Genomic DNA, 27,714 nt, shown 5'->3' with positions numbered 1-27,714 from the left:
ACACACACACACTCATACACAAAGCTAATCTCTTTAACGCACATTCAAGCATGCCTGAAGACCTAACATAACTACTGTTTTCACAAAGTTTCTCTTTCATTTAATGCTAATTTTGATGCTTGTGAATTTTATTTTGTCTCCCTTTGTGTCTCTGTCTACAACTTTGTGTTCCCACTGCTGACTGTCTTGGCCAGGTCGTCCTTGAAAAAGAGATTCTTAATCTCAATGGGAGCAGCCTGGTTAAATAAAGGTTAAATAAATAAATAAATAAATAACAAAGACACATACTTTAAACACACACAGATACACACCTGTTTGTTTTCAATCTTTGCTGGTTTACTCTAGAAATATTTTCTCCTCAGTGTATACCCCTCCAGTGTACCCCACTGTGTCAAAAAGAAAAACTTTCATGTTGTTATTGTTGCATGTTCTCTATGGACTTCTTTATCAACATTTCTTAAAAAAGCAAGATTTTTAAAAGGTACTATACATGGATTACACAACTGATGAAACCTACATACGGCTGTACCTGAAGCATCGGCTTAAGCTGTCAGCAACCTTAAGCTTAACAATGAAGATAAAACAGTTCATTAAGTCTGATTTAGCCCATCAAAATAATGAGCAAAACACTGGAATACATTGCTCGCTGAGTTTGAGAGACTAAAGTCAAAACTAGCCACTGATATTGAGGTTCAGTAAAATTTAGTGGAAAAGGCCGTAGATATATGATGTGCAATTTAGTTTATGGAATGTTAAAACTGTTAATTTTATTTGGTGTATAGGTTATATGTTTTTCAGCTGGAGAATGTAAGAATTACAATTATAAACTAAAATTTGTAATAGCCACTGCAGAAGGGCTAAAGAGCCAAATGCAGTTCCAGATCCACAGATTACTGACCTTCAACCTAGTTTGTTATGGTAAAGCCCATTTAATGTTGACTTTATGGACTGTTTCTTTTCTTTTTTTAAAAAAATTCTCCACCAAAAACTTCTTCAAAATGCTATACTAAGACTTTTTTGACATTTAGAACAATGAATTACTAACCCTAACCTTAACCCTGGTACCCAAACCCTAACCCCATTACAGTTAAACATTTTTCAACATTATAAATGTTGACATTTTGGACTGTCCTTTTGAAATTCTACACTTAAATCCTTAAAATGCTATACTATTAGTATAGTTAAACACTGAAAATATTGTTGTTCAGGACATGTATTTGGCAAAAATGAAAAAGTTTCAAAATATAAAACATCTCATCATTATAAGTCAAACAACAATAACAATAACTGTACACCCATAAAAAATACAAAAGAGAAATAAGACTTTGCTTATGAGAGGATTAACAATCTATATTTGTTAGAGTAACCCTGATCAAAGCTTGGATGTGTCGAGCTATGCTCGATCAATACCTTATTAAGTTGAATCAGTTGTGTTTACGGTGAAATTTAACACATACAAAACAGCCTGAGTGCCTAGCACAACAAAACAAAATCTAGATATTCCAAAAATATGGGCTGTTTTCCTCACAAGATGTATACATCAAGATGTTTTCTCTTATTGTCTCCTTTATTTTTTTCTCCTCTCTTTTTCTCCCATAATGCTTTCCTCATTTTTGTTCTCTCTGCTCATTATCCATCCTCATCTTTTCACTGAAACCCTCTTCCCACCTCTTTCCTCTCCCCACTGAAGTTATCTCTTTTGTAGCACAGACAGTGGGTGTTGACAGGAGCACTGATAATTTAGTCCAATGTTTCCTCTCTGCTGATGACTGGACTGCTGCTGTCTACATGTTTGTGTGTGCATGTGAGTGCTTGTGTGCACATGTTGATAGCCTATAGACATGATCAGCAGTTAACAGCTGCCCTGACTCTGCCTGAAACTGCCATCAGCATTCAGGCAACACAAACACACACACACACACACACAAAGACAGAGAAATTACATTTACCATTTACTGCCTGATCGATGCAATGATTACTCTGTTGGTCAATATGTGACACTTCATTACTGTGTTAGTTGCAGAGGTTTGATTGTGTAAGAGTGTAAATGTATGCTTCTAACTGATTGTTCATTTGGTCTAAGCAATCAATAAGAATACTGCTACACTAAAACTGTAGATCACAAAATCACAAAGATTCTAGTGCATCTGCAGAAGAATTACCAACCTTAATAAATTGAGATTGCAGTATGGGGTAAGGGATTCAGAGTGTAAAGCAGGACTATGGGGGTGAAGAAAAAAAACCGCTCAGTCCCGTTATAAATGATAACCGCAGTGTAAGCGCAGTGCAGAGCATTGGCAATTAGCTAGCCAATAGGATACACACACATGATCTGCCATGCCCTAACCTGGCTGCACACTGGACCATCTACCACAACAACCTAAAGAAAAGCTCCGATTACAACACACACAGTGGTAGTGTGACTTCATTCTGCTTTCAGGGTGCCATTATTTCAAATGGCAAATGGTTACTGGCTGCTATTTTAAAGGATCCCTATGTGAAGTTCGGAAGGTATGAGTTGTCTGCACACAGTTCTCAACATGGAGCTAGCAGTTAACGGTGCTAACTCTATAAACAGCGTTTAACAATGTCAAAAGGGCTGACAGAGATACACTTCCATGACACTGTCGTCCATATATCTGCGGTAATGACTACATGAGCAAAGCAGAGGCAATGTGCTAGCCAGTAGGATACACACATGCACATACACACAGACAGACTTACCACAACAAACCAAAGACAAGCTCAGATAACAACACACAGAGGGTGACTTTATTCTCTGCCCAGGATGCAATTACTCCATTATATCTTTACATAGCCAAAAATGGTTTGCTGCTATATTAATGCTAAGAATGCCGCATAGCTCCCTTAAATCTACTTAATTTGCACACTCTGTTTTTTTTACTAGTTTGTGTCAGACATGTTAACTGCTTGTTCACAACAACATTAGGTAGCAAAGGAATTAATTTCTTTGGCTCATAATGAGTGATGTGTTTATGGTTTACGGTTGTTGTTTTTAAGACTAACATCCCCTCATTTGCACCAACAAGGAAAAACAAGGCAGAAATAAAACTGTTGGGGGTCTACTTCAAAACAGGCTGTTGGTGTTTTGCAATGCAAACCCATCTGATAGGTTACATCAAGGAGAAAAGTGCCTCACTTTGTTGTCACTGCCCACAAATTACCGCAGTGATGACAGGAATTTTTAGAGGTGCTCAAAACCACAATTGTTCTATTTCTGCGTGTAAGTGTGTGTGCGTGTGTATTACCTTGAAAAGGGACCGGCAGACGTACTCATACACCATACTCTTCAAGCTGGCCTCCAAAGCAGCAATCCTGGCTTCAGTATTCTCTGCTTCCTAAATACGCACGCATACACATACAGACGCATGTATATATACGTATACACACACATACACACACATGCACACAATGAATGACGGAAAAGGACAATGCTGTACATGTGTCCCTGTGTTATGTCCATATAATTCTAGCTAAACATGAGCTGTTTGTTAGCAGCAATTAAAATGTTTTCTCTCTTTCTGTCACATCAGAGTAACTTGATTGTCTCAGGGCTGTTCAACAGCCAGACACAAAGAAACACATCTAACTTTTGTCCTGTTTCTTCCCTTTCAAACACTCTCATTCTCCTTCTCTCTGATTTACAAATTACCACAGAGAGATCAGACCTGAAGTGCTGGTATTCCTCTTTACATGTATACTATGCAGGAACTGTAACTGTTTGTAAATAATATTGCCCGCAAAGTGGCAGTGTGAAAACCAACCCCATATTCACTCTCCTGGTGGAACAAGCTTTGTCCGCTTGGCATTTCGCTTCACTGTATTTGCTTTTTTAGCGCTGTGTGTGGCACCGGGGTGCTACCTTTTAATAAAGTCCCAACCTCATCCCTGCGCTGTGCCCGTAATCATCCTAAACACAGTTAAATAAGAAGAAAATACAGCAAAGAGAAGCGTCTCTGCAGATAAATATACTGCCAATGGAGGGATTACTTTTGTATGGGCATATACCTTTTTTTTTTTTTTTTTTTTTTTTAGGAAAATCCTGCATTGTATACCTGCAAGTATCTTTTTGTCTAAGGTGGGGCAGCAGTAAAACTGTCCAAAAAAAAGTATATTCAATATGGAATAGAAATAATTCAACATGACGACAATGCTGAACTGAAGAATTAGTGCATCAGAATCAGACAAATAAAAAAGTAAAGCGAAACTGGGGGGGGGGGGGGGATATTTTATGTAAAATCTTCTTTGCACTTTGTGTATGTAGTACAATCACCTAGCATGAACAATGTGTGTGTCTGCTTATGTGTTTATGCATGTGAGGACTGTTCAGTGTGTTATGTCAGACATGAGAGGTTAAAATTCTCCTTCCAGATCTCGGGAACCATCTGCAGCTCGTGGCAAATTAAGAAAAGTAAAGTAAATAAGATACAAAGGGAGAGAGAGTCTGTGAATCAGTGTCGTAATCTGACCACTCTCATTGAATGTGCCCATGAGGCCACATACATACATACATACACACACACACACACACACACACACACACACACACACGTGTCCATGCGCCTACTTACCTACCTACTTACCTACCCGCACAAATGCATGCACGCACACGCGCACACACACACACACACACACACACACAAAACAGTGTTGACCAGCTGCTGCCTGGTGACATTCTTGGATGACAGCGCTGGCTCTAACAACCCACACAGGATTTGGGGAATTAGTGCTCAATCTCTCAACCCAATGTCTGTGTGCCTCTGTGTGTGTTTGTGCTCTGGTTATCAGACAGTGTTTAGGGCTCAGATGGAGAACAGCAGTGTGATAGACAGTCCATGGTGCTGTCCAGCTGCATAGGTCATACTGAGATAAACTCGGTGAAAACAAAAGTGAGCTGTAATAAATCATACTGACCGGAACTGAAGTAAAATAATCTAAAATAATCAAAATGAAGTTAAAGGAATTAAACTCAGTATTTCATAACTACACAGCACTAAACATTCTTGACCAACAAAGTAATAAAGTAGTTCTGCAATATGCCCACATGATTGCACTGTCTTGCTTTCATTTGTACCATTTGTACAAAAACACCATTTTTACAACCAACACAAGAAATCTTGTAGACTAATAATACTTAATGATTTCATGTCAATATTGTGGGGAAAGTTACTGCGCCTGGCCAAGATATAGTTTGACACATAACCCCTTGTAAAGCGACAAATTGTCATTTTACATCTTGTTTTTTGAACAAATTAATCTTTCAATATATAAGAAAAAAAAGATAAGAAAAACAAAAGATAGATGATTTAGAACATTTTGGTTCCTACTTTCTTTTTCTCAACATGCACAGTTTTGCTTTTTCTTGCTTTACTAACCTTTTTTTTTCTCAAATTTGTCTTATAGAAAAGGTAATACTACTGTAACTTTTCTTTTGGTTTGATAACAAAGTAATGATGGCAGACATGGCCCCATAAGTGAGGTCAAAAAACCCATGAACTATGACACAACTATGACATTTTATCAAAAACACTGACAAAGGCACAGCTTACACTTGAAGCAGATCTAAGGAGAGGAGCTTTGCTATTTTACATATTTTCCTATAAATATGCAATTAATTGGCTTTCAAAATCAATGAGTATCTTCTACTACTGTGGAATCAGGTCAAATCTGATCTCACTCAAGCTTTATTTTGTGTAGGTGTGTGACGTTAAGTTGTGTTACTCTTAATGTAAACACTGCCAAACTGAAATGTGAATGTGAAAACCTACTGTTGAATGTGCAAATTAGTGTTTCTGTCTATCTATTTATTTAGTCTAGTTACATTAAGGTATTGATGTCAGTCAATGACATATTATTTTGGAAAATTAAGCAAAAAAAACAAACAACAAAAAAACATAAACACACTGCTGTGCTGGATAAAAATGGAGGTCCTATAAGAGCTGAGTGTCAATTCAGTCACCTTCTTGGCCTGAAGAGCCCTTTGGAAGAGGCGCAGAAAAGAAGCAAGGCTGAAGCGGTACATGTTGTTGATCTTTGACAGGTCTGTGATGACAAAAAACATCTTGCTGGCGCTCTCTGCAAGAGGCAAGTAGGCATCCCTCTCCTAAAATAAACACAGGAGAAATTGAAGAAGAAAGAACAGAGAGAAAGGGGGAGAGAACAGCAGACAGAGAACAGAGGTTTTAGAGAGTTATGCAGAGTACCACAATTTGGATGGATGGCAGGGAAAGGGGCGCAGAAAAGTAGAATAGAAAATGTTAATTTCAATCAAGATGGAAGGACAGAGAGAGAGAAATAAGGGTAGACAACATAAGGTGTGACAAGACAGGAAATGTGAGCAATAAAACAGGGAGGTGCATATGAGAGAGACAGAAACAGGGGGGAGATAATTAAATAAAAGCAACTGAGGAAAGAGTGCAAAAACTGTTCTGGTGTAACACTGCACCCTAGAGGATGATTGTGTAATGCATCTACAATAACTCCTTGCTTGTGTATCTGCGCAATCTGACGTTTGTCGCTGCTTGTCTCACGACTGGCTGACAGTTTAGCTGAAGATTGTTTAAATGAGCTGCAATGTTTGTGCCCATACACGAGATAATACTGCATAATTATAAAAAATAACCCACACTTTAAATTTTAATATAAGTATTGAATGTAAAATGATGATATGTTCCAGAAATTACACAAAAGTATAAAAGTGAAATCATCCTGTATTTGCAGACTGAGAATAAATGTCATTAAACATTCAGCACATTCTGTCTCTGTCTGAATCTCTGACTGTTGTTATCTGTGTACTTTCTCTGTCACGTGCCTCCCTCTACCTGAGTTTCTCTGCTGTGTGCTTGCTCTCTATCTGACTGTTTCACTCTCTTTCTCTCTCTCTCTCTCTCTCTCTCTCTCTCTCTCTCTCTGTCACAGCCCTAAATCTCCATCACTTTTCTCTCTCTTTCTGAAGTAGAAGAGTATAGCAATCATTGTGAGAAGAATGATATTATTACGTTATGGTGATCCAATGGTTAATACTGATTCTCTTCTGACATCACTTTCTCATTTTTTCATAACCAAAACAGCTTTTGAAAATGAGAGAAAACACTTAAAAAGCACTGCAGTGAGGTAGACCAAGAACACAGTTTTTTAGATTCTGTGTGTGTGTGTGTGTGTGTGTGTGTGTGTGTGTGTGTGTGTGTGTGTGTGTGTGTGTGTGGTGTGTGTGTTGTGCCTTAGGTGCAGTACCTGGTCGAGGGATGCCTGCAGCCTGTGTGATTCCAGCAGTGACTCCTGTATCAGAGCGCTGCTTGCTTTGGTCTGGTTCAGACTGTTTATTAGCTCCCTGTTCTCCAGAATATTACCCTGAGCTGTTGCCAGGGTCTGACATGGAAAGAGACACGACAGATGAACAGACAGGCACAAAAAAAGATAAAGCAAAGGTTAGACAGGGGCAGAAAGGGGAGTAATTGATAACTACGAGAGAAGGAGAAAATAGTGGTGGGAGGTACACAAGAAGGAAAAGAGGTTATGTTTTCATGTGCCTATCAACCAGCTGAAATCCGTGATGAGATTAAAGTTGCAGGAACAGGAGTTGTTTCTTAATAGCCTGATGTGGGACCTTTGTTTTAATTTTTTTAGGCTTGACTCACCCATTCAGTGGATTCTACTCTTTGAAACAAACTGATAGAATTTATTTAAATAAATTCAAAAAAATATATGAGAAAGCAGTGGGGCATGGAAATGTCAAGTCAAATATGCTCCTACAATTCTGGAATAATTACATGTCTAGTACCACTGAAGCAGTGACATCCAGCCCTTGGCACTCTCTTTGGCTGTGTATGTCTCTATTTCTCTTAGACTGTGCACAAAAAATATCATTAGGCTGAATGTCTATGTGTCACACTGTCCATCAACTGTGTGTGTATGTTTGAATGTGGAAGTACATAAATTAAGCTCAATGTGATTTCGCCTGGAGGTACAAGGAGCACTATTAAGTATTTGGACTGTAACAATCTGTCTAATGTTTTGGCTCCATATTATCATTTACGTGGGTGTTAAATGACCTAACACCTGCCTACAAAAGTTTTAAGCACACGAGTAAGTGAAAAGAACAAGAACACTCCTAGGGAAGTCCTCTGATGACAGTGGCAGGGTGGTGCAGAGGAAAAAGTACTCCTCCGCCACCACGGAGACATGGGCTCAATACCCAGCAGTGGTGCTTCCGGCTTGGCTGAGTGCTCCATCAAACTCATCTGGCAGTGTTTGCGGGAGGGAAGCCAGTGACAGATCACATCCTTGTTGCAGCACTAGCAACTCCTCCTGCTTGGTCTGATCACACTGTCTTATTCTGTGTACTACACCCTCCTCGAACCAACAGTGAGAGTCAGCAGCAACATGGTCTGCAGTGCAGGGGGAGCTGAGTACAGAACACTGATTTCCTCAACATTGTCTAATGATTATATGTTAATTAAAGCTGCATTTTTATCACTGGAGAACATAATTGTGCTTTTGTGGGTACAGATTCTTAGGGTACTGTAGGGTGCTCCACCTGAAACAATCTACAAGTACTCCAAAGGGTAGAATCCTCCTCAGTTTTGCTCTCACAGTGTATGCTCTATGTCTGCACGCGTACCTGTAACAGTGATTCTTCCAACTGAGCAAGTTGTATCTTCTTGTCTTCCTCTTGTTGGAGCAGTCTTGATTTTTCACTCTCCAATTCTGGCTTCTCCTGCTGGATGGTCAAGGCTAGCAACTAACACAAAGACATGCACACAAAAACAATGCCCACTTCCTTTTTACAGTCCACTGGCATAATCAACACCAACAAAGTGTCAAAAAACAAAGAAAGACTCACATATAAACCATTTACAGGTGGGATATTATAGCAGATTGTAAATGTGCATGTATTTGGGTGTGGGTACATGGGTTACCTGTCCCCGCAAGCCTGCTCTGGTGGTAGTGAAGTTGACCTCTGTAACCACGGAAACAGCATCAGGAGGGATGAAGGGGGTGGGATTACGTGTTGCCAGGAAGAGACGGAAGTCCTCATTGTAATCAATGACCTTGTCTCCTATCTGAACAACATATCTAGGACCTGTGTGTGTGTGTGTGTGTGTATATGTTTTGGAGTTGGAAAAAAAGAAAAAAGAGTCTCTGTTATATACATAACACTGTATCATACGAGCTTGTAACACTGGCCACTTTAAATTATATTTTCATCCTTTTACTTTCTCTTCTACTCTGTCTTCTCAATGTCTGCAATGCAGTGCTGCTATGCCTTTGTCTCACCTCTTTTTTCCATCCTGTTCAGCACTACTTTTAAGTGGATAACTTGGCCTTTCTTACGCTTTCTCTGCCCCCACTCTTTCCAATTCAACTTCAAATAGACAACCACCTCTCCCTGGATGATTCAGAGCCTTATGAATCACCCTCATTTTCTAAGGCACATCCAACCTCTGTTTACACATACCTACAGCTTTAATTGGTATGCAGCTATCTGAGCCAAAATATCACAAGTGAAATCAGAAGAGGGGATTCAACAACAGCCATGCGTGGACATAAGATGTATTTCTGTGCATCTCCTTTTAATTTGAAGAAGTATTTAAGAAGCATTTATCGATTAAAAAAAAAGAATGAACAAAGCAGTACAGAGTGCACCTGTATTCTGATTTTAAATAATAAATATCAATTACCAGTAACTAATATAATAAGTTACTGGTAAATATAATAAGACATACTTTGTGTGTGGATGTTCACATGTGTAAAGAGCATGACCTTGCAAGCAATTGACTATGACTGAACAGGGGTAAAATAATATATTTTTAGAAGCAAAGATTGTGCAATATAAGGAAATCCAATAAAAGAAACCATAATGAAAAACTTTTTTTATGTACTTAAGAGCGCCATCAAATGTCAGCACAAATGGTGTGACAGCTCTATTTTGTCTTTAATTATCTGTATTTATTTACCCGCTTCAAGGTTCACGCTTTTCTTTCCTGAGTCATCTCTAATGCTCCCCAACAGTATGCTCATTACTTCAGCCTCACGTTAGCCATTTACCTCCCTGTTTCTATAGCTCCATTAGCATCAGCCTTGCTCAAATACAGAGTCACGGCAAACTCTTTTTGTGGAAAATAGGAGGGTTTTGATCATAATTGTTTGTTTTTATGGAAGACCTTTCAAACTGCCTTATGTGCTGAAGTGAGAAACTAGTTGACTGAAAAGTTTAATAGGTACCTGGCTCACATTAACTCATTCCAGTTATACCCCTCAAAATGGGATTTACTGGTGCGAAGAAAAGTGGTTTTCAGACAGAGGTGAGAAGTAGGCGTTTTAGTTAGCACTCAGAGGATGGGTGATAAATAATCAATTGGTTTTCTCACACCCAAATGTTGTTGGTGAGTGTGTGCATACCCTGTGCTACGAGGTCCCTCCTCAGCAGTGGGTAGAGCACAGGTTCAACTCCATCCATCTCTTGGATGATAAGGGTTTTTCCAAATCTGACCGCCAGCTCCAGAGATGTCATGAAGTTACTATCCTATAGATACCAGGCAAACAGACACAGAATTGTAAGAATACTTTAAAGTCCAGTGTTGGTTGGTGAAAGTACTCATTTAGAGAAAGGATTTATTGGTAACTATTAAAATAAAAAATAAAATCTGGTTTTCTTTTGTTTCAGGTTGCTTGAATGAAAGCCTATAACTACCAATGTTTATTTTCTTCACAAATAAAAAACATATAAAGATGTAAGACCTCTTACACATTAATGTATGTGACTAACAATACACATAACAAACTGGGAAAAGAAATAAAATACAGTAAAATACAGTTTGATTACACAACAAAATGCCACAGACTTCCCAAGTTTTAAGGGAGCGTGCCACTGGCATGATGACTGCAGGAATGTCTACCAGGGCTGTTGCTCGTGAACAAGTTGTTCATTTCACTACCATGAGCTGCCTACAATGTTGTTTCTGCAAATTTGCCCGTACATCACAACCGCAGACCACAAATAGCCACACAAGCTCATGACCTCCACATCCAGCTGCCCAAACAGCTGATGCAACAACTGGTTTGCACTGAACTGAAAAATTTCTGCACAAACTGCCAGAAACCGTCTCAGGGAAACTCATCTGCATACTTGTCACTTCATCACGGTGTTGACCTGAAAGCAGTTCTTCATAGTAACAAACTTGTGTGATTGTCACGCTGGTAGGATGTACTGCCAAATTCAGGGAAACAACATTCGAGATGGCTTATGGTATAATCTTTTCATTTACAGACAAGATGATGAAAATGGTGCACAGCTCATGTCAAGTAATACCTACAGTATCTTGTGCCTGGTGGACAGAGCAGTGATAACAGTGACTTATAAAGTAGTATGAGACAAAGGAGATATTCAATCTTCTAAAGAGCACTGTGTCAAAAAAATCTAAATCACTGCTCTAATGGTGTAATAAATAATGACACTTATTTTGCAGATGCTAACTAGTGATTAGTAAGTAATGAGTATTACAGTCCAGCATTGATTAAAGTAGTCATATCATATTTTAAAATCAACCACTGGATAGATCGAGGAGAAAGGTAAAGGTGGCTTAATCATACGCTCTGTCAAACAGTGGTGGCAACTAATGATAAATAAGGGTATACTAATGGACTTAAAATAGACTTGGAGCCATCAGGCAAGAAGAAGATCAATCAAGTACAACTAATGAAACACTTCAAAGAAATGTTTGACAGCAATTGCTTTACAGGCTCCTGCAGACATAAAAGTTACCTTACTGTTAGGTTAGATGTAGGGCTGATTGATTTTTAACTAGTGTGCATGTGTGCAGGAAAATGAGTTTGCAAACCCACAAGGATAGTTAATGACCTCTATTATGTGCAAGATATGTGTGTGTGTGTGTTTACCTGTTGGTTGATGACCTCTAGTCTGTGCTGTTGGAGATGTGTACGTAGCCACTCTGTAGCTCGGCATGACGGGTCGATCAGGAACGGACAGGCAACACTCTGAGTACATAATAATGATAAAGAATTGTGTTTCAGCTTAAGTTGTTTTAGGATGGTTTTACTTTAAAAAAGACTCAGTCACAGAAGAAAAGGAGATGTGTGTGTGTGTGTGTGTGTAATTCAGTCCTGTCTCACTGCTGTCATGCTTATCGACCAGCGTCACTCCTATGCCAAGCAAAGGAATGAAGTCCACCACCCCTTTTTCATCCTGTGCTCTTCCATTTCATGGTCTCTTGCTCAAAGATTTTTCCCCTCAAACCCACCTATTTGTCTGTTTATTTGCCCCTGCCTTATCTTACTCTACCTACTGATAGAAGTTATCATGGTCTGATTTCTTTTGTATGTGTGTGTGAGCCATGGTCATCTATACATTTATACAATCTATGTCTTAAACAGTCAGCAACTAACTCGGTACATACTTCATTTGCTACTATTAATGTGAAAATTTTAATGCTGCAGCTTCCTTAATCCTCTTTGTAGATCTGTACAAAGACGCATGACTGACTGAAATAACTTAGTTTTCAGTTTTCCAATAAATACTAGTGTGTTTAAGTGAAAACAAACAAAAGAAACAAGGGTTCCAAACAGGTTTTCCTTAAAGGCTGAGGCTCTACCCAGAACCACTTGCAGCTGAAGAACGTTTTTTAAAGAACGGGTTCTTTGCAAGACTATGGGTTCCGTTATGACCCCCTATCATTCAAAGAACCTTTTTGGAAGAAAAAAGTACTTCAATGATTGTTGAAAGCATGGGTGTTGAAAAATTCTCACCCTCAAATATTCAAATGTTTACCAATGTTTCAAGTGGTAGTTTCAAATGTAGATGTATCTGAAACCCCCTATTATATTAATTCTTTTTTATGTTCTGATTGTCCACCTATGAATAGCTGCTAGGATATTTATAACATTTCAACAGCTGTAGATGTTTTATAGATTATCCATAGATTATATGTGACAAATCATGAACATACCCACATTTTCTCAGAATAAATTAGTTGAACTTCAGCTTGACCTGAATCACTGAGTATATGTCATAAATTGTTACATATGCTCGACAGATAAACATCTAAAGTGAAAAGGTTACATTTTTTAATTTTGAGTTAAAAATACTCTATAAACAATTTGTAGGTGGAGTATCAAAATAAAGTTTTAACTTTCACAAAATCTCCACCCCTAAAAACATAGTTGTGAACCATGCTTGCTGTGAGCTGTACTGGACCACAGCAGCCCCGCCCCTTTAGGAGCTTCAGGGTGCCCAAGGCTGCTGGACTTGGCTGCCTTGGCCTCAGGGAAACTTGTTAAACTACAACCATGGTTAGTGGAAGATAGAACTACGCAGTCAGTTACTTTTTTTTAGAGCTCAATAGGTGGCTTCAAAAATAAAACCTTTGAATATAAAAGGGTTCTCAGTAGAACCCCCTGGTTGGGCTTTTGTTTGCAACCCCAGACTGTGGAAAGGTTTTGTATAGAAAACCAAGGGAGGGTTCTGGGCCATTACACCATAGAAGGGTTCCAGGTAGAATTTTTCATGAGGGGTTCTAGTAGGAAACCTTCACAGATGGTTCTAGGTATAACCTTTTATGCTGGGTTCGAGGGAGAACCCTCTGAAACCTTTATAAAAGGTTCAACCATAAACCAAAAAAAAGGTTTTCCTATGGGGACAAGCTTAAGAACCCTATATGGTTCTAGTTAGACCATTATTTCTAAGAGTGTATATGACAATCTTTACAAACTTGTAACGGAGTCACACATACACAGACAGTGACAGAAATAAAGAGGCTATACTAAACTAAGTGGGAGCTATAAGGATGAATGATAGAACGACTTCTTACCCGTAATTTGAGTTCATTGATCTGGAGGCAGCAATGGTAAAAACAAAACAATACAGACAAATGGAGGACAGATGAATGGCAACGAGGGCAGAATGCTTGATATGACTATCAATATGGAGGTTGGCTGTGACAAGTACATGCTGTAAGACAAATACATACTGTAAGCTGATAGTTTGCAATAACTTCAGCCAGACAAAAACTAAAAGAAGTAGTAGAGATGGGAATTGATGATTTAATTAATTTGATAACAAAGGACATTCTGAGTCAAAGCAGAATTTTAATCAAGGGAATTAAAACAAAAATGAAGAGATTGATGAGATTCGACAGACAGGCAAATGGATGTCTAACCTGTAGTATGACAAGTGCATTCTCCATGGAGAGGTCATCAGAGGGCAGCCCTTGACTTTTCCAGATCAACTGCTCACTCTCCGAGCACAGGAATGACCGCAAGTCAAACTCTGATTTAAACACACAAAAAACAAATTTGTAACAAGTTATTTGTTGCTTTTACATTTGCTCACAGAAAACAGTGTTGGCAATTTTTACACAAACCCCACAGATACTGGCAGTCATTCCCAATCCCTTAATGCGTCTAAACACATTATACTATACTTAAAGTGGGGTCACTGGGTAATCTTGACAACTAATTTGTGGGTAAGCCATTGAACGGACATAGGTATTTAGAAACAATAGGTGGTCAACGCAGCTGTTTAGGATTTACATGGACATTTGAAGCCCTATGGGAAAGAGGTTGCCAAGCAGAATTATATGGTCAGAGCTATTAGTAAGACAACAATTAGTGCTGAAAGAGACTGCACACAGTTGACAGGTTTATTTTTGTGGATGGAATATTAATATATGAAAAGAAGAGCTGACAAATTAAGGTGATTATGCTTGGCAGATGAGAAGTGCAATCCAGTGATGTAAAAAAAAAAGAATTATCGGGCACTGTAATTCTTATTGAGTGAGTGTGGGTTTTTTTTCTAAGTTTGTACATGTTGGATTACTCACATGGTTAAATAAAAGGCAAATAAAAGATAAAAGGCAAAACATCAACATGAATAAAAAGTCAGGCAGTTTGCTGTAAATTACACACTTGGAGTGTGTAATTTACAGCAAACGTTACTAATGGTTACTAGTTGAAAGGCAAGTTTGATATTTTTTAACAAGGACTCTATTTTCCCATGTTTTGATAACTAATAGAAACAACAACTTGGTCCAGTGTTGATTTAGAGCACTGCAGCTGGCAGCTACGATAAAGCAAATACATAACATAATCACTAAACTTATGGAAAAGCACCCCTACAGAGACAGACCTTTTTGTCAAGGAGCAAGATCTTTTCTCGCTTAACCAGAAAAAGCCCCAAAATCAACATCACCAGTTCCACCAGACATTAACAGTATTTCTAGCATGTATAAACCCAGTGCATATTCACATCTAACTGGGTGAATTAGGCTTTTATTTCAATCAAACCAGAGGTGGTGAATGTTGGTACAGTATAAAGATAAGCCACGATGGGATCTTTGAGTTTTATTTTATTTCTGTCAACTTTGAAGTGTGTTCTATGATGATATGATTACTGTTTATTTATACAGAGTCCGATTGGTTGAGCAATAGTGATTTCAGGGGTGTTTCTGGTTAAACAAAAAAGATCTTACTTTTAACGAAAAGGTATGTGTCTGTAAGGATCCTTTCCATAAGTTGTCATACATGTCAAATAAAAACAGAGCTCGCCAGTGGCAAAAAGAAGCACTTTTAATGGATGCCAATTGACGTTGGGAATATGCCCCGAATAGTTACATTGCAACAAGTTTTGCAGCTGCTGGCTGTAGTATTTTTGCTCAATACTGGACCAATTACAAAAATAGTTGTTCCTATTAGTAATTTAAACACAAAAACATTGGGAAATAGGGTCCAGGTTGAAACACACCAAACTTACCATAAACTACTTAGACTTTGATCAAGCAAAAAAGAAAGAGCTGTGGGACTTATTTCAGCGCTCTTATTTTGTAAATCAGGAGAGTGCAAGTGCTGTTTATGTACTATATGTATCACCACAGGATTTGTGCCAGGTGTGGGTAGAAGTGTGTCTGTGTAGGCTGTTAGCACAAGAGCTGACATATGCTGGTGCTAGTGTATTGGCTGTAAGAATTAGTAGTATTATGTTTACTCTGTAGTCCAGATTGAGCCATCCAGGTCTCTAGGCAGTGTCTTCTATGGTCCTCAGGAGCTGCAGACAGATAGGTGATGAAGGCTGCAGCAAGCATGGCCCTCATAGGGAGCGTATCCAACTCATTTTTTATCTCTGACATCTGTTTGGACGAGAGACAGGGATTTCATTAAGGTTAAAAATATATATATATAAAGGAGGAAGACAAAGTGGGATGAGCCCCTTTTTGGCCTTTTACTTTCAACATTGACAAATATTAAAACAAACAACTTATTTGAAATACAGAGTGTAACTACTACAAAAGCAATGACAAGGAAATGGCTTTATATTATCATTATATATTATCTTAAATGCTGAACACCCCATGTTCTATATTTGTTTTAATTGTTTCTACCTTGTAAAAGTACTTAACTAAAGATGACTGTATGATTGTTGCTAATAAATGAAACCAAATAAACAAAATGTCAAAAAAAGAAAAGAGGAAGACAAGAGGGAAGGGAACCACAAAGATCGGGAGGAACTAGTAGAAAGAATGTAACGAAAGGGTAGGGATGAAAGGTGAGAGAGATGGAATAAAACCAGAAATTTAAGCAACTTAATAGTAATAATAATAATAATATCAACAACAATAATAAAATACTATTATTACTACCGCTACTACTGTTAATAATAATAATAATCGATTTTATTTGTAATGCAATCTACAAACAAGTTGAAAGCATGGGAGTAAAAAAAATACAGATAAAAACAACTAGCATAAAAGCATATTTAAAAGTCACAAAAAATATAAACATAACAGCAAGTAGAGAAACCAGCAAGAGGTTACTTAAAAGGCATAGGTCCTGGTAAAAAGGATTTAAGTCCTTTTTGAAGAGTAAGTGGTGGGAACTTGACCCATGTGGGCATGCAATGTGACCCCTCATTCACTCTTCCAAATTGAGAAACCCTAAACTCAAAACAGTTAATAATCCAAAAATGTCTGCAATGGTTTGTACGAGAACACAAGATAAACTAACAAAAGTAGGAACGCGCACACACTCAATATGAGCTAATGTGACAATACTGCAGTAATTTCTATGTTGATCAGGATTCCTTTGAGTCTAGCAGCATGTCAGGAGATCACAAATGCACAAGTTTGGCGAATAGCTATGCATCATCAGACTTAATTGTCAAGTCTTGTGACCCCTGAACGCTTACATCTGTGGCTACAGGCTTTGTATTCTCTGGTCTACTGTACTGTCACACACCCTGCCATGCTCTACACTTGAACTCCAATATGCATCTATTTTTGCACCACTTACTCTGTATTTGTTCTCCCCTCTCTCTACATGGCTCCCCATCCCATGAAACACTTCAATAACTTAGAGGCATTAACATATAGGGGAACGCAGCTTCTGCAGAGTGTGCAGAAGAGTTGAAGTGTGTACGTGTGTGTATGGAAATACGTGAGTAGAGAGTAAACTGTCTCTTTGGTGCGGGCCTTGAAGGAGGCAGTGAGTGTGTGTGTGTGTGTGTGTGTGTGTGTGTGTGTGCATGCGGATGTGTGTGTGCGTCAGGAAGAGATTGAGTGTTTTAATTAAGGTGCAGACAGATGCTGCAGAGAGGAGCAAAAACAGCCAGAAGGGACCCAAGACAGCAGGATACATCCTCCTGTCTCTCTCTCTCTCACTCACACACACACACACACACACACACACACACACACACACACACACACACACACACACACACACTTCCTGTTGCTCTTACATGGTAAATGAGCTTCTTTCCTAGTAAATGTGTATAACCTCCCACACCAACACACACATCAACACACCCATATATCAAACTACCTGTGCGTTCCACCGCGTGTGTTCTCCGTCCAGTTGCGATATGAGCTGCTGAGCAGCAGTGATAGTGTCCTGAGCTTTTGTCACCTCAGCCTCCAACTTGGCTGCCTCTGTCGTATGACACTGAAACCTGAGGGACAGAGTTAGGAGGAGGAAACCAGATCAGTAAGTAGGTAAATGTGTTTTGTGTGTGCTCATTGGAGATTTCTTAGACTGACATTCTGATATTTGTTTAATCTAACAAAGACATATTAAAGAGATTGAAAAAATAAACTTCTCCAATGTTTAGCCCTTTGAAACCTGGATTGACATCAGTTTTCCTGTGCTGTGTTCAGATGCTGTTCACAAGCTATTTGACCCTTTGAAACCTGAGCAGATTGGTTTGATTTCTTTCTAAAACATGGGGAAAAAAAGCAAGACCAACTTGGCAAGAAATGTCCCATAAATTGCAAGACACTAGTAAAAGGTGAAACAATTTGTTTTGAAAAAGCAGGTAGGATTAGAAAATTATCCCAAAAATGCAAAAGTGTCCAGAAAACTACATTCACAATTAAAATAATTTTATCTTTAATATTATGGTGCAGAAAAAATAATATATTCTTGCTTGTAATCGTTTTACTCTTTTTTGGGGGTTATTTTCAGGTAATTTTCTTTTAACTTTTTTAATAATTCTTTGCTCATTTTGGGCCACGTCTTGTTAAGTTCTCCTCAGCCTTACCCCATGTTTTTGAAAGACATCAAAACAATTTGCTCAGGTTTCAAAGGGTTAAGTCATTTGTAGCTTCTTCAGTGTTGCTGAAAGTAGATTACGAATCTGTGCACATGGCATGAAATCTGACAGACAATACAGTGTAAGGTGGTGAGGTGCGGTGAGGTGCGGTGAGGTGCGATGAGGTGAGGTGCGGTGAGGTGAGGTGAGGTGTGGTGAGGTGAGGTGAGGTGAAATGTGGTGAGGTGAGGTGAGGTGAGACTACAGAGGAGGAGAAGAGTGGAGAAGAACGTAATGGCCATAAAAATGATTGTATGAACAGAGATGGATAGAAAGATAAATGGCTGGACTGACAGGTGGAGAAAGCAAAGGTTGAAGATTTGGAGGAAAGAGCAACGGAGAGAGCAGAAGAGCACACTTGCAGTGTGAAGTCCACCTTTTCTGAACTATGACCTGACGAGTAGTGAGACTGGCCAATGTCCAGCAAGATCAGGATAGAAATGAGCTCCCTCTTTAGGTATTATTGATTGTTTATATCCTTGTTAATGTAACTCCATGATGGAGGAATACAGGTGGCAGAGAAGAAAAGCAAAAGGAGGCCGACTGCAAAAAGTGTATCACCACATTAGCTTTACAGGCTAATTGCAAACTGCAAACTGCATCACTGCCAGTCATACCTGCTTTTTATCACAGCTTGAAAAAAATTTCGCTCTGCTTAAACTAAACTAATGTCATGGCCCAATTTTTATGCATCATGAGGGAATAATGGAAGAATTCATATATTCATACTGGTTATTATGAAAACGTTATAAGGGTAATACATGACAAGGTGAAAATCATTACATTTGGTGACAGATGAAATACAGGGGAAATGGAAGGATAACAGGCTGGAAGAATAGAGGGAAAGTTGGAAGGAGGCTTACTTCTCTTTCAATTCATTGACTCTGGCTCCAACAGAGTTAAGCTGGTCCTCCAGCTTATTCTTCCTACTCTCCGTCTTCCTCAGGTTCCTGGATACATACACACAAAAACACAGAAAGGTATCATGTGTGTTTCTATGAGTATGTAAAATTTCATGTACATAAAAGACCATAAGTACACACTGTCAAGACCACTAGCTCTTTGACAAGCCTCCAATCATTATGAAGTACAGCTTTAAACAGCTTAAGACAGTTGTGTCAAAGAAATCAATCATTCTTAAGTGTTTCTTGGAGTGGTGTGTGCATGTGTGTGTTCCTACTCCAGTAGTCCGGCCTGCTCTCTCTCCAGTGGCTCTATCCTCTCTAGGACGTGGGAGTATTGGACATTGGCTTTGACCCAGGCAGCCAGGGGAGCAGCTGCTGCACTTGCACGCTTTGCATTCTGACCATAAAAACATCACATGTCAGAATCAACTCAGTCATTACAATAGCCACAATACCATCTTTATCCAACAAAAAAATAAAAAATAAAGCGGTTTATAGCATCCACCGGTCATGCATCTAGTCTAATTCTTATTCTGCCCAAGAGGCAAGCTAACCTTGGGATCGAAGGAGGCCTTGTTTCTGTTGAGTAGCTCTTCCACACTCTGGCGAATCTCAGGGGTGATGTTCCGCACCTCAAATGTAGCTATGTCCTCCCTCACACCCCGCTTAGCAAGAAAGCTTCAGAGAAAAGAGAAAAAAGAAAAAAAACAAGAAAGAGAGAGAGGATTGGACATGAGCAGGTGAGAAATAAAGCAGCGGAAAAAAAGATACACACACAAACTGGATGTGTGTGAGAGTTTGATACATGTCATGGCAATGAAGCAAAGTCAGGAAGTTAAAGAGACAGATCATTAGAGAGGGAGACAGAATAAAGTGACTTTTTATGCAGAAAATGAGGAAGTTAATGTTAATTCAAGCCTAAAATTATGAGACTTAAAGTTTTTTTCATCTCTAATTAAGCGCAAACAGTTGAAATTTATTCTCTTTGTTACTCATAAAGAGCGCGCACCCACACACACACACACACACACACACACATACACGTCACCCTCGTTCACTCTTTGTTACTTGCAGTGCTCAGAGTTGAGTCTGCTCACCCAATTAACATGAGTCATTAGCAGGGCAGAATGATTTTTGTCTGTCTGATCCCCTCTAAAGGTGCCCACGGCCAGATGAGTGATTTTTACCAAAAGCTAAATTTAAATCAACAGTGAAACACAAAGGAATTGCGTCGACACAGTGATGCAGCATAATTGCATGAACACATGAGACACACATAAAAAAACCATATTTTAACATATTTATAATTTAAAATAGTCTGCATAAAATACTATACCACAACTTTTTTGACACCTGCTTTTATTTCTCTTCAGCCATGTGAATAAGTGTTGGGAAAATATCTATCTTTGAACACAGCTAAAAGTCGAAAAGAAATGGATGTTTTGGGGGACTTTACAAAAAAAAAAACTTTTACAGATAGTACTTAAAATCTCACATCTCTTCTCTCCCTCTCCTTTCATAGCTGCGCAAAGCCTTTCAACCTCTTCCTCCTCTGTCCCCATCCATCTCTTGACACCCCTATTACCTCCTCACACCTCTTTTTGGTAACCCACAAGGTGTTGCAGATCCTCGTCAGCTTAATTACTCCCAACGGCGTAACTCTCGCCTCATCTATCTATCTATCCTTCTTCTTCACCCCCTGTCCTGTCTATCCTTTTACACATTCTTCAATTTTCTCCCCGCTCTCACCTCTTCATGCTGACCCAGGAGGTGTCGAAGATGCCCATCAGTCTCAGTACCCCCTCCAGGATGTCTCTGATGACATCAGGGGGCATGCGGAGAGAGCGGATCTCAGACAGAGCTTCGGGCTTGATGTTTCCAACTGCACGCTTTGCTTCATCTACCAAAGGCTAGAGGGCAGCAATGGTAAGGGGAGGGAGGGATGCAGAAGTAAAGAAGGGATAAGTTCAGCTAGGATGGGGAGTATAGAGAAGGTAAAGGGCAGCTGTATGTGTGAGTATTTCTAGTAACTGACATATGTCATACCGACTGCAGAAGTCAAACTTACCTGCACTTCCTTCAGCTCATGATCTATTTTGGCCTTTCTCTCTTCAATCTTGGACACTTCTTGAGCCATCTTCCCTTTAATCTTTTCCATTTCTGTCTTCTGGTCACTGGCGTTCTGGAGAACCAAAATGATCATGTGACGATCATTGTGTTGGAAAAAACAGCCTTCAGATGCTTCTTTTCACTTCACTTTCACTCTGCATTCTACTTGCTTTAACTTGAACCTGGACAAGTGTTAATGCTGAGACATGTGTATGGGAAAAAAATGAGAAAACAAGCCTTTCCCCCATCAATCAACGCTTGGTTGAAGAGTTTATACAACTTGCTATTAAACAAGAAAACGTGAACCCTTGACCTAAAGATGCTTCAACTTTAACCTATCTCAATAACTTTTGAAAATGCTAAAGACTCTCTTTTTTCAGTACTTCATTTCTGAGATGCATCAGAGATACAGCCAAGTTTTCCTCTGAGTAAAGATAAAAGATTTGGTTTAGGAACAGTCAGAGCAAGACACATCATTGAGGATGAAAAGACTGAGAAGATAAATGTTTGGCAGCATCGTTTCCAAACACTTCCTCTCAAACCTCTGTATCCTTAGAATCTATCCATCTTATCACATCTCACCCAAAGCTAATCTCTTCATTGACTGTCTCCTTATCCCTCCAATTCCCTCCCTGTCAAGCGTTGACCCCTTCCTAAATTTTCTTTATTTCCTCTACCAAATGTCATTTTCCTTTCTACTCCATTGCATCCACCTCTGAGTGTTTCCATCTTCCCCAAGCCTCTATCACTCTTCCTTCTAGTTTGTTTCCACTCCTCATCTCTTTGTTCAAGTCCTCCTCCTTTTTTCCCTCCCTGCTGTCTCCATCTCTACAGGAGACATAACTGCTACAGCCCAAAGGGACAAGTCTAGTCGTTAATTATCACTCTGCAAACTGACTTTGCTGACAGTTTTTCTTTCTCTTGTTTCTAGTTTCCTCTCTCTCTCCCTTTCACTCTGTCTCCCTAAAGAAGCAGATTCCCCACAGAGAGAAAGACAGAGGGATATCATAACTAATGAAGAGGGTTCAGATTCCTCCACTCATCTATCCATGCACCAATCCATTCTCTAGACAAAGCAAGCATGAGGAAATGGAAATGCGGTTATCAGGAGATAGAAAACAATTGATGAGAAGTCATAGAACAAACAAATGCTCATAGGCACACAAACTGAATAAATAGCATCTTCACAGCAGGGGAGACACAGTCATGGAAGAGAAGAGAAGAGAAGAGAAGAGAAGAGCAGAGCAGAGCAGAGCAGAGCAGAGCAGAGCAGAGCAGAGCAGAGCAGAGAAGAGAAGAGAAGAGAAGAGAAGAGAAGAGAAGAGAAGAGAAGAGCAGAGCAGAGCAGAGCAGAGCAGAGCTGCAGTGAGAGTTCAGTGGAGGATAGATATAACTTGGAGGAGACATGAAACCCTGCAGGACCGCTGTCCTGCCTGCCACTGAGTGTCACAGTTACACACACTGACATACACACAGTCATAAACACACCTACACACACAAGCGCGCACACACCTGCATGGATGTAGTTATTTCCTGCAGGGCAGAATCTGCCTCCTGTTGTTTAGTCTTCAGCAGTGCACTCTGCTCTGCAGCCCGCCTCTTCAACTCATCCACCAATGCTTTAGCTTCGTTCAGCTTAGACACACCTGCCTGCAGACACAAGTCAAACATAAAATGTGAGGGACATGAAATATGACTCTGATATATAAGAAAGAAAAAAGACTTGAAAATGTTATCAATGCTCTGAATTTTTAGGGCAAATGCACACCAATAGCACTGCACTTCCACGTAAGATAAGCCTTTATTTATGTTTATTGGAAACATTCAATAAATTAATTAATCAAGACAGACTGTTGTACATAGAATTCAGAGATTTTCTGTGCTTATCACTTTGGTAAAATCTTTTAGAAAAAAAATATTCTTCTGCAATTGTTTGCCAATATAAGCCTGGCCTGATTTAGTGCTGAGTGACACTTGAAAGTTGGGCCAGTGCTTAGTCTGTTTTCAAGCAGGAACAAAACAGCAGCCTGGTCACAAACTTTCACAAACTACTGCTAAAGAGTACCCTAAAATATGTTCCTAAAAACATTTGAGGGAGCAAATAGTCAATGTAGTAACAGAATCTTGATTCATATTTGATCAGTGCTGCCTAGTTTGTAACTTTTCAAATCTGGATCTGTGACACTCAATTATATCAAACTTGCCCCATAGTAGATATATGGTTTTGATTTGCACAGCCCAGGACAGGCCAGCTGGAAAACAGTCTGAATAGAAAGATGACCAGATGCATCCGCCAGAGAAAATGAAACAAGAACTCGCAGATTCATCCAGTTTCCAGGCTATGTCAATACATGAGGTTTGCATGAGGTACACGCTACTAATGACTGTTTTTTGTGTACTTCTACGTAACACATAAATACAATATCTGAGCTTCACACCATAAGTTATTCTTAACTGCCTTAAAAAACAGCATAGTTTAACTTTTATAATTCGAGGTACATCAAAACTTTTTTTTTCTTTGGCTATCTTCTAAATAAACTTATGGGAAACAAACACTTGCTGTGATTACTTTTCCATGCATCTTAGTTCTTTCTGCATATGGACCTTGTAATAAATCTGATATTGTACCTGCAGATGCTGTTGTCGTGTTGTAAGCTGGCTCTGCTTGCGGCTAAATATTGCAGTGTAAACATGCAGAAAGGCCATGTACTGGCTGGGTGTTGCACCATGTTCTCTGCATGACTCATGGACCATCAGGAACAAACGGCACAGATCTTCCCGGGCAGACCCTGCTGAGAGCAGAAGGGGAGGAAGACTGTGAGCAAAAACTGGTTTAAATTTAGGAGGTCACTTTCACAACAGTAAACACAGCCAAACACAGCTAGAAACAATGTTAATAAGCTTCTGAGTTATTTCCCCGAAAAGATTATGACAAAAAAATGCTTGTACTTTAAAGGTGCTAAATTAATGGTTACCTAACCATTCTGCCAATGGTTGAAACTTTTGCCTAGATATCTGTACGCAATTTCCATCTTTTTGAAGTTGCATTACTAAGACTGTAATTATGATAACTGGAAGACTGTCAGATTAATTTAAATGTCTACAAACTACATTCACAGGACAGCAGTACTATGACACTTAGGGACATGACAGGGATGCCCTACAAAAATAACGTCATAAATAAATAACAAACATAACATAAATAACACAGTCACACAATTAAAAAAAGTTATCTAATCAAGGTCATTTTCAAAAAAATTTTAATTTGCTTTGCGTAAATGTGCTCCTACCTGAGCTTTTCCCCTTTGCGCCCTTTTCTCTTTCATTCTCGTCCCCTGTTCCTTCTGTCTTTGACAGCAGCAGCTCAGGAATCTGACAAGGTGCAGGTTTACACACAAGATGTGAAAGTTGGATAGAAAGCATTGACACATGCATTAAAAACTTTCTTATCTCACCCGCATTTTAAAAAATGTGTCAAGTTTTTGATTTTAAATTTCAGTTACCACAGTTAAGCAAATATACTTTTTCAGCCCTGCAGCAACAGGGTCAGTATTGAATATGAAGCCACTGGATACGTGTAAACCGCACATGTATCTATGGGGCAACGGCAGAGATGTTATAAAAGTCAGGGCTGCTAAAGTCTTTCTTTTTAATGCTCCTGAGCGTAGAGTACAAAAATCACCATACTGCATACTCTAAACAGGACTCATTGATTTTAAATACTGGTGTGAAGTTTATCAGCAAATGTGGATATATCTGCTTTTGATCTTGTCACTGTACTTGTCACTGACCTTCTTCATGCTGCTCTCAGACCATCCTTCCATCCACTGAACAGAACACTTGCGGTAGAAAGCAGGGTTGCTCTCACAGTTGATGGTGAAATTAGAGTTGGAGCAGTCCATGATCAGAACTATATGGAGGTTTTGCTGGATTCCTTAGTTGGTGTGATACAAGGGAGTAGCACAATAGTTAGGGAATGAAAACAGTGGAGGAGTTAATCACAAAATGTTGTTTGAAACAGCAAATCAGCAAAAATTTAAGATAGTAAGGGGCGATGTTAAGGCAGGCTCTAGTGTTTGTGTTGCTGATATTGTCCCTTTTAGCTTGTACCTCCCTGAAAGAGTTGGATAATAAAGGTGAACAGGGAGTAGTAAGTTTACTTTGACAATAATAGAGTCACTGATTGAATTCTCTAACAGCAACCTTAACCTCAATGACACTTCACTATTTTTACAGTAAACACACTCGTGCACAGCAGGGAAGCAGAGAAATGGGGTCTGATACAGACACAGAGGAGAACAGACAAAATAATTAGTGAAAAGAAATGACAAGTTGTAGACTTTTACAGTGAAAGGAAGATCAGAGTACCACATATACCACATATTAGAGAACCAGCAAAACTAGAGATCATCTTCCAATGGGATCACACCAGGCGCAATGCTGATCCAGGACTTAAAATGAATTGCGGGCAATGGCCCCTTTCCTACTTCCTACCCACAAATTCTACAATCATTTTCAAGCTCATTAGCTTTCATTGTGATCTCAGTTTCACGACTGTATCTTGCATGAATCTGCTATCACAGTGACAAAATACGTACACTGACACTTGGCAAAGTAAGCAAAACTACTTCTGTGGTCGTTCCCACTACAACAGGTGTCTTCAGGACCACATTTTGATGACACACATAGACTCATAGGGTAAAAACAATATCAGTCCTGCTGTTGGGGCTGGTAATAATCAATAATGGACAGACAGGAAGAGGGACTGTGCTGCCAATAAATATACAGTACTACTAACTGTAAGAAAAGTAATTGTAGAGTGGTCCAGTGAATCCATCCTGGGAAGCAGCATCTTTGAGGGAGGATAGAAGAGGCTCCAGTTCTTCTGGGGTGTACAGACCTGGAACTTCACCTGAAACATAACACATGCAAACACACACTGAAATGTTAGTATCCTTACACACTTGAATCTCTCAGAAGAAATTAAATACAAGACGGTTGAACCAGGACGCATAAAACTGAAACCTTTGATCGGTGCAGCATAGCTTTTGCTAAATTTACCAGTGCATTGTTCACATTCAGATGCAGACGATGCATACTGACAAAACAAGGGCTGCAATGAGAATGTGTCTGAACTGCAAAAGATTCCAAGCACACATTTAGTATAAAAGCAAGAAAGAACACACATTTTATTAACTAATATTTGAAATGTACTTCCCAAAATGTTCAACATTTCCTTTAGTACTAACATTAACCTAATCCAAAATCTAACCTTAACCCTAAAACTAAGCTGTAACCTCTTCAGGTCAAAAAAAGTCATATCTGTTGTAATTAAAAATGGGAGAAATGTATAGCAAATATGCAAACACAACACACACCTGAAGACAGCAGGCTGTTGACCATCTCCAAGAAAGCTGACTGAACAAACTGATAATCTTCCAACAGCAGAACCACCTGTTGACCCTCCAAACCTGCCAGCTGCATCACCTACCCACACAGTATGAATACATATACATTTTAGCTCTGTATATCAAAATCATGAAAAAAAAAAAACAACAAAAAAATTGATAGAATGCTGTCAGAAAGATAATTAAAAAGCTTACCATACAATCTAAATAAAACTAAGAGCATTAACATGATTAACCTGGCACAATTTCAAACCAGTTAAGCCAATAAACACAACAACCCACTCTTACCATTTTGAGATCATTGCTGAAATGCTTAAGGCTATAACCCCGGGAGATTTTGGGCGTGAACAATGTGTATCCATGCATGTGTGACACCAGGCACGTGGCTGTGTGCCGACCCACGCCGCTGCGACCCGCCAGAAGCAGAGAGCCACCGGGTCGGCTCAGGACGCGATCCACCCTGGATACAAAGTCACACACTTCCCAGAACAGGAGAAGATCCAGCTCCCTGTTATCACGGCTGTACTGCCCTACTCCCTAAAGGGAGCAAAGGAAGGAACGCACACAAGTAAGGAGCTGCACCATAGACATTTCAGACCAATACAATGAAATGACATTAAGAGCACAACGAAACACAATCACATGGATGAGACACACACAAAAAAACACAGCAGCA

At 39.3% G+C, this 27,714-nt stretch overlaps 1 protein-coding gene across 1 annotated transcript in view; it reads right to left on the bottom strand.

The window, feature by feature from the left end:
• LOC121942951 (cytoplasmic dynein 2 heavy chain 1) overlaps positions 1–27,714 on the bottom strand; it is a 128,958-nt gene that overhangs the window by 59,167 nt on the left and 42,077 nt on the right. The window contains exons 54-75 of the mRNA XM_042486268.1: positions 27,327–27,575; positions 27,009–27,117; positions 26,429–26,542; positions 25,422–25,564; positions 24,921–25,002; positions 24,259–24,419; positions 23,143–23,280; positions 21,590–21,703; positions 21,271–21,431; positions 20,076–20,199; positions 19,797–19,918; positions 19,480–19,566; positions 17,851–17,977; positions 16,019–16,160; positions 14,196–14,305; positions 11,920–12,018; positions 10,423–10,546; positions 8,940–9,103; positions 8,642–8,761; positions 7,255–7,389; positions 5,981–6,124; positions 3,270–3,359 (exon numbers count right to left, since the gene is read on the bottom strand). Coding sequence (XP_042342202.1) covers positions 3,270–3,359; positions 5,981–6,124; positions 7,255–7,389; positions 8,642–8,761; positions 8,940–9,103; positions 10,423–10,546; positions 11,920–12,018; positions 14,196–14,305; positions 16,019–16,160; positions 17,851–17,977; positions 19,480–19,566; positions 19,797–19,918; positions 20,076–20,199; positions 21,271–21,431; positions 21,590–21,703; positions 23,143–23,280; positions 24,259–24,419; positions 24,921–25,002; positions 25,422–25,564; positions 26,429–26,542; positions 27,009–27,117; positions 27,327–27,575 — 2,859 coding nt within the window. The remainder of the gene's footprint in view (positions 1–3,269; positions 3,360–5,980; positions 6,125–7,254; positions 7,390–8,641; positions 8,762–8,939; positions 9,104–10,422; positions 10,547–11,919; positions 12,019–14,195; positions 14,306–16,018; positions 16,161–17,850; positions 17,978–19,479; positions 19,567–19,796; positions 19,919–20,075; positions 20,200–21,270; positions 21,432–21,589; positions 21,704–23,142; positions 23,281–24,258; positions 24,420–24,920; positions 25,003–25,421; positions 25,565–26,428; positions 26,543–27,008; positions 27,118–27,326; positions 27,576–27,714) is intronic.

This window comes from Plectropomus leopardus, chromosome 5, assembly GCF_008729295.1.
Source record: "Plectropomus leopardus isolate mb chromosome 5, YSFRI_Pleo_2.0, whole genome shotgun sequence".
Classification (NCBI taxonomy): Eukaryota; Metazoa; Chordata; class Actinopteri; order Perciformes; family Serranidae; genus Plectropomus; species Plectropomus leopardus.
This window is presented reverse-complemented; position numbering and strand designations above follow the sequence as displayed.